This window comes from Cupressus sempervirens, chromosome 2 (assembly GCF_028749045.1).
Source record: "Cupressus sempervirens isolate cs-2001-9-10 chromosome 2, ASM2874904v1, whole genome shotgun sequence".
Classification (NCBI taxonomy): domain Eukaryota; kingdom Viridiplantae; phylum Streptophyta; class Pinopsida; order Cupressales; family Cupressaceae; genus Cupressus; species Cupressus sempervirens.
This window is the reverse complement of record NC_143119.1, coordinates 127125925-127138970: the sequence shown is the minus strand read 5'-3', so window position 1 is coordinate 127138970 and position 13046 is coordinate 127125925. Positions and strand designations below refer to the sequence as shown.

General features: G+C 40.9%; 1 protein-coding gene across 1 annotated transcript in view; it reads left to right on the top strand.

Moving 5' to 3' along the window:
* The first annotated feature begins 549 nt into the window (after positions 1-549).
* Positions 550-13046, top strand: part of LOC149571366 (putative E3 ubiquitin-protein ligase SINA-like 6) — a 46228-nt gene continuing 33731 nt past the window's right edge. The window contains exon 1 of the mRNA XM_089812906.1: positions 550-933. Coding sequence (XP_089669032.1) covers positions 712-933 — 222 coding nt within the window. The 5' untranslated portion in view covers positions 550-711. The remainder of the gene's footprint in view (positions 934-13046) is intronic.

Sequence of the window (13046 nt, the reverse complement as noted above, 5' to 3'; positions counted from 1 at the left end):
TTTAATGGGATCTGATAGTTCTTATTCCCCATTCTCCCTCATATCTTTTGACTGAGTTTTGCCCACACTGGTAAATAGACAGGCTCAATATTCGAACTCTCTCACCTTTGATAGATACTCCAAAATGCAAAGTAATCCGTATACATTTATATGAAAAAAAAAGAAGCTAGCCTAAATCATATTGCACTTCAAAAAAAAAAAAATTATTTCAATGCACATAACAATAAAAAATGAAAATATTCTATCAAATATTTTACTTAATTACAAAACTTAATTTTAATAGAAACATAATAATAATGTTCAAGATGTTCAAGAACATCATCAAAAGTATACAAAAATATATTTTAATTTTAATAGAAACATAGTAATAGTGTTCAAGATGTTCAAGAACATCATCAAAATGTACAAAAATATATTTTAGTTATTAAAAAAAAAGGAGAAAAAAAAGAATACAAAATATCCGCTTAACTCTTACATTTTTGGACCTTGGTTATGGAAGCGGGATTCGAACGCTTATTTATTTATTTATTTGTTTTTTTATCAAAATCTAGGGAGCGGGATTCGAACGTTTTCTTCAAGCCAACGAGAAAACGGATATAAGAACTGAAAACACAACAGTGGCAGCTCCCGCAAAAAAGGGGAGGTAATTTCAAAGGTTAGAACAAACGCAAACCATATTCGATCTAGAAAGCCGGAAAACCGCTAATAACAATGGTTAAATTCTCTCCCGGGGACGAGCATAGCAGCAGTTCAAAGAGACCCAGATTGAGCTCTGCTGACGAAGCTCAACCACTGATGCCGCGAAGGCGAGAAAGTGAAATCATGTTTTCTGGGTCAGGGAATGACACGAGTAACGGCATGGTTGCTTTCATTGACTCCGAGACTCTCGACTGTTGTATTTGTATGGAACCCCTTTCAGCTCCAGTGTTTCAGGTACGGCCGATTGCATTCTTCCTCAATTTTTTTTTGGGAATTATAAAATGTCATGTTACGGAGAACAATTAAACGAGGGGGCTGTGTATGTCATCGAGCCCCGATTATATGCATTTGCCATCACATTAATTGAACAAGTCGACTATCTAGTCATGATGCGTGAATTTATTGTTTTATTTAACTAGAATGAAACCATTCATGACTATTTATCATCGTATAACTAGAATGAAACCCTAGTGACCTCAACATGAGATAAACCTTTTCACCAGTTGGGGCCGACTATCAGTTTCTTGGAAGAATATAGGAAATTCAAAAAAGTTTACAGGATGCTAAGTTTTCGGCCCAATAACTTATGAAGGCTCCCGGATAATGAATATAAACAGCTGGAAATGTTTTCAGTCTATATCCTGGAGTTCCCGCAAGTTTCTTGTACATGAAAACACTTTGTAATCCTGAAATGTAGAATGAATTTCTATTAATATACTAACGCAGTTTCTGGGATGCAGAGAAAAAAGTGTTAAATTTGAGGAAGGAAAAGGACCAGGAAGTGCAATCACAAGGAAAATTTTGAGGAAGCAAAGAATTGTTCAAGGAACTAATAGATATAGAATTGTTATGATTTAATGAGCTAATTTTACATTATTCCAAGCAGGAAGAGGAGGAAGAAAACTGCTTTGAAATCAAGAGCATGGAAGGTTGGTATATATTGAAGAGAGAGGTAAATATAACATGCAGAAGAAAAGGAAATGAAGCTTGAACATTGAAGAATTATCACGTGGGATGAGATATTTACTAACACAAACCATGGACAGATAATTGACCATAGAAAAGAACCCTTGTTGTCGTTAGAATGTAGCACATATGATGCAGGAGCATCCGAGTTCACAAGCAAGCTTGTGTCAACAAAAATTATTTCCATGTTTCAGCTCAGTTTTGTTTTGTTTACATTGTTTTTGGTAGTCTTTTTCTCTAGGAGAATTTTGACCAAATGGAGAACACCATCTTGTTAAATGCTTAATGGGTATTTGTAGTTTCATTAGGTAAACTTTGGGTGAAAACTGACTTAGTTATGCAAAACTAGAGGTTGTCGCTTAACTAGGATCCAAGTTAGAGGTTTGGACAGTTCCGAGAATCCCAAGAACTTTGGAAAAGTTACGTTTCGTACCGAACACTCCAATTGTTCCTAGTTCCTGGTGGAGTCGTTGATAGTTGCTTGTTCCCTTCCCTTTCCTTGACTGTTTTGATTACCATTGAAAATATCAACATAGCCTATGGTGACCCCATAGCTACTTTACAAACTTTTCACGAATTCAAGTCGTTCCTAGTAGAGCGAGAAGCTTCAATAGGTGCTCTTTCAGAGTATAGACTTACCCTTTTAAAGCAAAATCTTGGGTTGGGTCTTGTTAGGATCAAGCAACCCTGAGAAGGGGTGGGGGAGAATCAATGTTGCATCACTTTTAAACAATTTATCCTTTCTATAACAATGACATACAATAATTGAAGTGATAAAACATAACATAAACCATACACCGCAAAGGAACGCATAACACCATCAGTTGTTCTCGAGGAAACTTTGGCCAAGGAAAAACTTCGGTGGGTATTGAACCCACAAGATAATGCACTAGTATAAAAGTGTTCCTATTAGGATATCTGACCTTTTTAGGAGTTGACAGAATACATCTAATACATAAGTCCTTATTAAAGGACAATACCCTATTAATGGTCTTCAACCCCAGTAGGAGTTGATGAGAAAAAAAAGGGAGTTCACAAAAAAGGGAGTGTATATGAGCAATGTTAGTATGCTAATAGAAACCAAATTTAAATAAAGCTTCTACAAACTAAACAAAATTCATAAACTTCAAGATAGACTAAGATGAGCTCTCAATTGAGAATATGAGCCATTAATGGACTCTCTCAATAAGAAGCTCTCTTGTTGAGTAGCTTTATCTAAATGGATAGGATGTATGCTCAATATGCTTCCAAAGGCTTCAATGGATGATTGTGGATTTTTGGTGTGGATAGATGGCTTTAGTATGGATTTGGCTCTCAAAATAGCATTATAACTTTACTTCATGGATTGTGTTATTTTGCAAAGGGGAAGGATCCAATTTATAGGCAAGAGGCTTGAGGGATTGAGGGCTAAGATGCAAGGATGGGAAAAAGCTCATGGAGGGCTCAGATTGCATGAGAAGAGAGCACATGGATTGTGCTTCCTTATAGCCAATCAAGGAGTGACACATGTCACATGGTGAGAGGATGGAGGAAAGGGGAAGGATGAGTCAACAAAGGAGGCTCAAGGGATAAAATCTTCATAAAGACCCTCATAATGACTTGTAAGAGCAATAAAAGGGCTTGTAAGAGTCATTTATGACCTAGTGGACTTCATAAAGTTTTATGGTTGAGATATTTTGAGGGTGATGAGAGCAATTTCGACTTGGACTTGATTAGGAAGGTTTTAAGCTTGTTTAGGCTTGTGCAAATGATTAGAAGATGGATTAGGATGGTTTAGGATTAGCTTAGGGATAGACAAGTGGATGGCATTTAATGAAGGTGGGTGAAGGAGGAGATATTTGTTAACTTTGGCTTGGGTTAGTAAGTTTTAACCCATGTTTAGGGAATGTGACAAGGTTAGGAGGTGATTAGGATTAGGTTTAAAGACATCTTCTAGAAGAGTCTAGACTTTGGATGAGGATAAAGACTTTCTAGAATAGTCTAGAATTTCCTAGGATGAGGATGAAGACTTTTTAGAAGAGTCTAGAACTTCTTAGGATGAGGATAAATTAGATTTTTAGGAAATAAATAAAGTTTTATTTATTTCAAGGGTTTGGGTTGAGGAGATATTTATTAAAACTTTTTTAATAAACATAAGGATTAATATTTAATCTTAATTAAATATTTTGAGTTGGGATTAGGGGTAGGAAATGATGGGATTAGCCTTTAATTAAAATTAAAGAAGGATTAGAAGATTTTGAAAGAGGTTAGTGGTCTTAAGGAAATTGGCCAAGTTTTGGGCAAAAAATTTTTTTTTTATTTATTTTGGGTTTTTTGGTCAATTTATTAATTAGATAATTAATAAATAAGGAAATAATGTTTAAATAAGATTTAAACATTTTTGGGAGGGATTTCTTAATTAAATATTTTTAATTAAGATAAAGGGATTTAATGGCATAAAAATTAATTAATTAATTAAATAAATAATTAATTAATAAATGATGATGTCATCAGGACTTTTTCAGAAAATAAAAATACTTTATTTTCTAAAGGTTTTTAGGTGTCTACATTTTGCCCCTCTTTGATGTGATGCCGCAAGTGGCATGGCATCAAAGATAAGAAAATAAGATGCCCAAGGCTAGAGCAGAAGATGAGAGAATGGACTGTGAGATGCCCCCTCAAGAAGGTAGCGGGGAGAGAGAGCGAGGCTCGATGGCTTCTTGAAAAGTACAAGAATCTCGGATGAGCAAGGAAACTCAGATTGGCAAAGAGAAGGTGCTGAATTAGCTCAAACTCTCACTATGGGAGAATGATAAAGGAGAATCAGATGCAGAAGAGGAAGCAAGCTTAAGACCTTAGGGAAGGTGGAGGATGAAGGAGCAGAGCGCTATAAAAAAGAATCCAGGATAGGGAGATGGATGAGGGGATTATAAAGCTGATGCAACAGGATTTCAAAGAGTCAGATTGGTGGAAGATGAGTTTCGGAGATCCCTAAGATTAGGATTGTGGATCTCGAAAGATGAGGCTTGGTGGATTGATTTGGATTGGTGGATCCCTAAGACTAGGATTGTGGATCCCTAAAGCTAAGAGTGATGAGTGATTCAAAGAGATACTGATGCATAAGCTGGGGTAGGAGAGACGGATGCTGGATATGGATGGGGGATAATGGAGATGAAGGAAAACCATTGAAGCTTTTTGAGCGGGGGGATACTTCAAAGAGAAGTACCACCATATAGTTGAGCACTAGATTTGCTATAGGACTATTGGTTGATTGCCAAGATTACCAAGAACATCAAGGCCTTTTCACCAACCGTCCAAAGGACTGACAAACTAACTCAAAACAAACACACAAGGATTGCCCCAGCATTACACATGAATCTTAGAGGAAGCAGCGTGGAAACGACACTGGAGAACCCACAAGCAGAAAAGAAAAACAAACGAAAGACCTGATCAAGACCTTACGCTCTAATTGCCCCATTCGCAGCATACCATGATATGGAAGATCGTGGCAACCTTGAGGAGGGAACAAGGAGATTGCTTGGAAAAGATACTTCAAGACCCAAAAGGGAAGATCCCAAATCAAAAGAAAGTGAAAATCCAAAAGAGAGCCGTTTGCCAACGAGATGGGTAGGACAAGGTACTAACGGACCAAGATCAGACATGAGGAAAGCTATATCCTGCAAGGACCTATCGGAGAGCACCGAAGCTGGTGGATTTGGATGAGTGATGCGTCTGGCAAGCTGAACTAAGAAAGATAACACTTTGGTGACAGGAAATCTAGCTAAAGGATGCGTTGGAATAGCTAACCAAGATGTGTGATGGGTGCAAGATGCTGATCAAGGACGAACTGACACGAACGCTGGATAGATACAATGGTACTAAGCTAAAGAGGATGTACAAGCTGATGGACCAAGATATGTTACAAATGTACAAGTTTGTTCATGTTTTGGTTTTTGTGAGATGGAAATGTTTGTGAAAGATGGGATCTCTATAATAGGTGATAGGTGGATAGGTAGATGGTTTGCGAAAAGCTTAAGTGAAAATGGGGTTTTGTGTGTGCACGTGATAGTATACAAGCTAGGATACAGGATTATTTATAGGCTGGAATATAGTACAAACCTTGGACAAGATTCGGATAGACAAGGTATGGTACAAGATTTACAAGGTATAATACAAGCTTTGGTACAAGATTTACAAGCTGTACAGGAGGTATTTACAAGCTTCATCAGATTTTGGATATTTGGTTGGAACACCAAGGGAACAAGCAAGTGTGTCTTATGGGATGGTGGGTGAATGGATGAGGGATAGGATAGTGATAGATAATGGATTAGTCTTTAGTACACAAGGCGCCTGAATTACCAGGTTTTCACCAAGGTACCTATCCAAGGTGCTTGAATTGCCAAGTTTTCACCATTGGACGCTTATTTCTCTTTACTATTTTTTTCTTTTGTATTTTTCAAAAGCTGAGTATACCAAGGATCTTCAAGCATAGAACTTTTTGAGATGAATGATGTTAGTAGGATCATTCAAGAGTTCTCCTTCTGGTGTAGATAGCTGATAAGCTCCGGAGCCAAAGGAAGCAGTGACAACATAAGGACCAAGCCATGTAGGTTCAAACTTGCCTTTCTTTTCTCGATCTACTTGGACTTTCATGTTTTCTTTGAGGACCATGTCACCTGGCTGAAAGTGTCGTGGAAGCACCTTCTTGTTGAAATTCCTTTTGAGACGAGTTTGATAGACTGTGAGATGATCATAGGCTTGTTGTCGCTTCTTGTCTAAGAGATCTAGCTGGGTGAGTCGAGCTACTCTATATTCTTCATCTGATATTTGCCCTTGCAAAGATATGCGCAAGAAGGGAAGTTCAACCTCTATAGGTAATACCGCTTCGGCACCATAGACTAGGGAGTATGGAGTTGTGCCTGTGGATGTACGGAAGGAAGTTCGATAGGCCCATAGGGCTGGATTTATTTGTAGGTGCCAATCACGGCCGGAATCATTGACAACTTTCTTTAGAATTTTGAGGAGGGTTTTGTTAGTTGCCTCTGCCTGGCCATTACCTTGTGGGAAATATGGGCTAGAAAAACGGTGATGGATGCGGAGGGAAGTGCATAATTCTTCCATGTTGAGATTTTCAAAGTTACCTCCGTGGTCGGTGAAGATGGTGGATGGAATGCCGAAGCGGCAAACAATGTGGTACAAGATGAACTTGGAGACTTGAACTCCTGTAGCTGAGACTAGGGGGACTGCTTCCATCCATTTAGTGAAATAGTCTGTAGCTGTTATTATCCATTTATGTCCATCAGATGAGAGGGGTGTGATAGTTCCAACTAGATCAAGGCCCCAACAAGCGAAAGGCCAAGGTGGTGCAATAGGTTGTAGATCCTGTGCTGGAGCGTGCACAAGATTTGCATGTTGCTGACATGGGAGACACTTTCTGACAAAGTCACAGGAGTCTTCTTCAATGGTAGGCCAATAGTAGCCTGCTCTAAGGATTTGTCGCGCTAGGACAATACCACTCGTGTGGGCACCGCAAAGTCCAGAGTGTACTTCCTTTAACACCATCGCGGCCTCATTTTGGTCTAAACATCGAGAGAGAGTATCGTGATAACCCCGACGATATAGGGTATTGGCTATGATAACATATCGGGATGATTTTCGGATGAGGTTCTGGTGTTGGGTACGTGTGAGGTGAGGGGATATGATACCATCGTTAAGGTAAGCGTGAATCTCATGGTACCAAGGGGATTGGGGACCAACCAAGATACAAACACGGTTTGAATCCTCATTCGCATAGGCGGGTGTGAGGAGCTGCTCCACTAAAAACTCATACTGTGTAGCTGCTTGGGGAATTTCCAAGAGCGAGCCTATAGCAGCCATAGCATCTGCTGCTTTGTTCTGTATTCGAGGCACTTGTGTAAACTGAAGCTTTGTAAAATGTTGGGTTAGCTGATCAACTAGCTCTTTGTAGGGTAATAGCTTTTCATCTTTGGTTTGATATTCATTTAGGGCTTGCTTGATGATGAGCTGAGAATCGCCAAAGATTTGTAGATCAGCAATGTTCCATTCTGCAGCTATCTTTAATCCTGCTATGAGGGCCTCATATTCAGCTATATTGTTGGTGCTAGGGAATTGTAGCTTGAAGGCTTTTGGAATGTAATCTCCTTGAGGTGTGACCAACAATATTCCTGCTCCTGATCCATGAGATGTGTATGAGCCATCAAAATAAAGTTCCAATGGGGGTTGTTCTTCAATTAGACAGATATGCTCATCTGGAAATTCTGTGATCAACGGATAAGCATCTATTAGAGGTGCATCAGCTAGGTGATTTGCTATAGCTTGCCCTTTGATTGCCTTTCTATCCACATACTGGATGTCAAATTCACTAAGGAGCATAACCCATTTGGCCAAACGGCCTGTAAGTGCTGTTCTAGAGAGCATATACTTGAGAGGGTCAATCTTGGAGACTAGTTGGATGGTATGACTTAGCATGTAATGGCGAAGCTTTTGAGTTGAGAAAACATCTGCCAAACAAGCTTTTTCCATAGGAGTGTAATTGAGTTCATAACCAGCTAGGGTTCTACTGATGTAGTAGATGGCTCTTTCTCTGTTGTAGTCATCAAGCTGTGTTAGAAGTGCCCCTAGAGCAGTAGGTGTTGTTGATATGTACAAAATTAGGGGATGACCAGGAACTGGTGGAACCAAGATAGGGGGATTGATGAGATACTGCTTGAGATGGTCGAAGCTGCGCTGACATAAAGGATCCCACTTGAAGTTCTCATCCTTCTTCAGTAAATGTGAAAATGGTGTACACTTATCTGCAAGCTGGGAGATGAAGCGCCGAACAGATTGGAGCTTTCCTTGAAGAGAGCGAAGCTGTCGCAGTGTCTGGGGAGGAGGCATGTCTAAGATAGCCTTGACCTTCTTGGGGTCGATCTCTATACCTCGTTTAGAAACTATGAAGCCTAGAAGCTTGCCAGATGTGACCCCAAAGACACATTTCTTGGGATTCAGCATGAGATGATATTTGGCTAACCTATCAAAGATTTTCTCCAGGTCAGCAAGATGATCCATGAAGGTATGAGACTTGACCAAGATATCATCCACATAATCCTCCAAAATGCTATGGATGAGATCATGAAAAATGGCTGTCATAGCTCTTTGATAGGTAGCCCCAGCATTCTTTAGGCCAAAAGGCATCATGTTGTAGCAAAAGGTTCCCCAAGGGGTAGTGAATGCTGTCTTATGCTGATCCTCTTCTGCAATCTTGATTTGATTATACCCAGAAAATCCATCCATGAGGGACAAAATTTCATGTCCAGCTGTAAGATCTACAATCATATCTATGTTGGGCAAGGGAAAATCATCTTTTGGACAAGCTTTGTTAAGATCTCTAAAATCAGTGCAGATTCTGATGTCACCGGAAGGTTTAGTGACAGGGACCATGTTGGAGATCCACTCTGAGTAGTCGATAGGTCGGATAACCTTAGCAGCTAACATTCTTTCTAATTCAGCTTTGACCAATAATGCCACCTTGGGGTGCATTTTTCTAAGCTTTTGTCTGACGGGCTTGATCTTTGGATCAACTGCAAGATGATGAACTACAAGCTTTGGATCAAGTCCTGGCATGTCCTGATATGACCATGCAAATCGGCCAATGTTCTCTCTTAAGACCTCAAAGAGGAGGTCAGCTTGGTCTTGTGATAGGGATGCAGCAATGTGAACAAGTCTGGGGATCTCTGAAGAACCAATGTTGACTTCTCGAGTATCCTCAATTAGAATAGAAGACACCTCTGGTCGATTATCTTGAGGAGGCAATGCTAAATCCTCATGTTCTTCTTGTGGCTCTGGATTTTCCTGCTGAGGGGTTCTCTTCGTTGCCTTAGCTAGTCTCAGATTCACCTTAGTTCCAGTTTTGGGTGTATCAGAACTAGGTTGGGGATTTTCTCCAAAATACCCCTTGGGATCTAGCTTGTAGATATAGGCAGAATCTGGCTTTGTTTTCTTGTAAGGAGTTTCAGCTCCCATGAATCTTAGAAGTGCCTCCTCTGATGTGAACTCATCGATGTGTATGACACTTGGTTGGTCCCAATCTATGAGTTGTGGATGGGTGAGTGGTAGGTCAATGAGGTGGATGGATAGTTCTTGGAGAACAGAGTCTCCGAGGGAGATTTGGTCTAGGATATCGTCGTAGGCTCTCTTTTCAACTTCCTCAGGAATGTCTTCGATTTCGACAAGGTTGCGGTGAATGTTCGAAAAAGTGTGACCGTTCTCATTGGTGCCCCCAGTTGTGGGTATGCCAAAGCCAAGACCTGACTTCGATTCCCACTTGTGTGCGTTGATGGGGCACTGCATGCCTCTTTCTTCTGGTCCTAGACCACCACCTTGATAGTTCCATTTGTTAGTGATGAGCTTATGTTCTTGGGGATACTTTTGGCTGAAGTGATCAAGGCGTGCTTGATTTCTTTGAGGTGCATCCTTATGTAACCATTTGTTGATATCTGGAGTGAGCTCCTCACGAAGAGGGATTTTCGAGAATACAAAGGTTGTTGGGCCAAACTGTTTGTATCGAGGAGGTGGAATCTCCTTAGCTTTTTGATATGTCGGTCGTCCATGGGCATGTGGATCAAGTGGGAGTGCCCAGACAGCAAATGCATCTGACAGACTATACTCTCCACAACCTTTGTTATTGATCTTCACGGTAGACAGGGTAGAGGCGAGGATGGTTTCTGGGTCATTATAAGTGTGGGATGAGCTGGCGATGGATGTGCTGATATCAATTCCAGGGCAATGGTTTGTATATGAAGCTTCAACCGCATTGCAGTAAGCAAAGGGTTTTGGATCGGCATGGATGGTTACCTCAGTGCCTTGATGCGGAAATTTGACGCACTGATGGTAAGTGGATGGAACGGCTTTCATGGCATGAATCCATGGGCGACCGAGGAGGATGTTAAATGGTAGGTTTAGATCAATAACATGGCAGAGTGTCTCTTGGATGACTGGCCCAACCTTGATTGGCAGCAAAATAGTTCCTTCTGTGGTTCTTTCCAAGTTGTCATAAGCTTTGATGGTGATAACCTCACTGATGATATCTGCCTCAGTATACCTAGCTTGTTTTATGAATTTTAGGGTGCAAATATTCAAGGCTGATCCATTATCTATCATTACTCTTTTCACAGCAAAGTTGGATACCATGATGGCTATGCGAAGCGGAAGGGTGTGATCTGGCTCGACCACGGGTATGTCGGTGGGTTTGAACGATAGGGCACATGAGGATGAGAGGTGTCCAACAAGATTACGAAAATCAGTAGCATTGATATCAGAAGGGACATGGGATTCTATGAGAGCACTGTCAAGGATGTTCTTGTACACAGGACTAGTGCGAAGGTCTAAAATGGAGATTTGGGCTGGCATGTTCCCAAGGTGTTCCAAGATATTGTACTGGCTTTTTGATGGAGCTGATGTTGTTGGTGTAACAGGTGGGCCTGCGATGTTAAATCGCACTCTTCGAGTGGTGACTGCACACTCATTGTTCGGTCCTTGGATATTGATAACATTGACGGAAGGCTCTTTCTCGGATATACAACCTATAAGGCTACCATAGTCTATATAGGATGAAGTGTGGTCATTGTTCTTCCCATGCTGTTGGTTTGGCTGACGGTTGTTGGTGTTGTTGTTGTTGGTTTGGATAGGTGCTTTTCCAGGATTTTGGTTGTGGTGTGGAGGAAAAGCATTTTGATAGATCTGTAAGCCTGCATTGGGAGAGGTTTGGGCACCAACAGTGATTTCCTTCCGATCAATGAGGTCCTGCACATAGTCTTTCAGTTTCATGCATCTGAGAGTAGTGTGACCTTTTACCCTATGAAATTTGCAGTACTCATTATCTTTGTACCATGCAGCTTTGGATTGGCTTGGGTCAATTTGCTGGGTAGGAGGAAATTTGATGAGGTTTTCCTTGACTAATTTCTCAAAAATGACATCCAATGGCTCACCAAGGTGTGTATAGTTTCTAAGTGTAGGTTGGAATCTAGGCTTTTGTCCTGCAGCTACATTGATGGCATTAGCTTGATTGCTAGACCCTTGGAAGTTGGGTCTTGGATTGTGGTTTTGATAGCTTTGGTTATTCTGTTGTTGGTAGTTGATAGCTTGTTGATTGTTTGGTTGATATGGTGGGTTGGATTGGTTGTGAGAAGGACCAACAATATTCACATGTCTGGTGTCAGTGACGCCATCTGTTGCAACGTGTTTGTTTTTGTTCCAATACCTATACTTGTCATTGGAATGTGATTGATTTTGGTTGGCTTCCTTGTAAATCTTGACCACACCATCTTTAATGAGTCCTTGCTCAAGGATCATTCCTTTCTCTTTGATATCTTTGTAGGTCTGCAAACAGTTCATCGTCATGTGGTGAGCCAAGCTAGGATGGGCATTATCAATAAACATTTTCACCACATGGCATTTTGGCAAGGTGCAGGATATGCGGGTGGTAAGGGTTTGCCATCTTTGCAGGTATTCGGCAAGGCTTTCTCCACCTTTTTGCTTGGTGTGGACAAGATCAACTATTGATAGCTCTGTTTCAACAAGATGGGCATATTGGGCTACAAATGCCTCAGATAATTCAGCAAAGTTTTTAATTGTGCCATAGGGGATTCTATAAAACCATTCAAGAGCTGGTCCAGCCAAGCTTTTGGGAAAAAGGCGCAAGAGGAAGACATCATTGTATGCTACGTCCTGACAGTGCATGTAAAATTCTTTGATATGTGTGACAGGGTCTCCTTTTCCTCTGAATTTGTCAAATTTGGGTACTTCAAAGTGTTTGGGAAATAGTGTCACGGTAATGGCTTTGTCAAATGGGTAAGGACACACATTCTCAAACTTGAATGTCTTCGGATCATTCCCTTCTTGGATGGCTTTCAGAGCTATCTTCATTTGCTCCCATTCTGAATTGATAGGTGATGGCTGGGGTGCCCCCAATGTAGGAGTGCCTTGAGGTAGGTATGTGCTAGATGGGGCCACTGAATATGGATGGCTATGAGGGATTTGTTGATAGGGATTGTACATTGTTTGGGCAGCTGCATGGTGGATGACAGGTTGCTGAGGGGGAGGTGGTGCATATTGCTGCATGTGCTGTGAGGCTTGCTGTTGATATGGGATTTGAGGTTGGGATTGAGGAACATAAGCTGGCTGTGGGATAAATGGATTGCTTTGTGGAGGTAAGGTATAAGATGGTTGAGAGGCTTGGGGAAAGGATCGGAGGGCTTGTGGGGTTTGACCAATATATGTGGGTTGTGCCCCCATTTGGGATGGTATCTGCAAATAATTGGTGGTTGGCTGGGGTGGTGGATTACCTCCTAGAAGTGGCATTGAAAAGTAGTTGGTAATTGGAGGTAATGGATTAGTTGGTG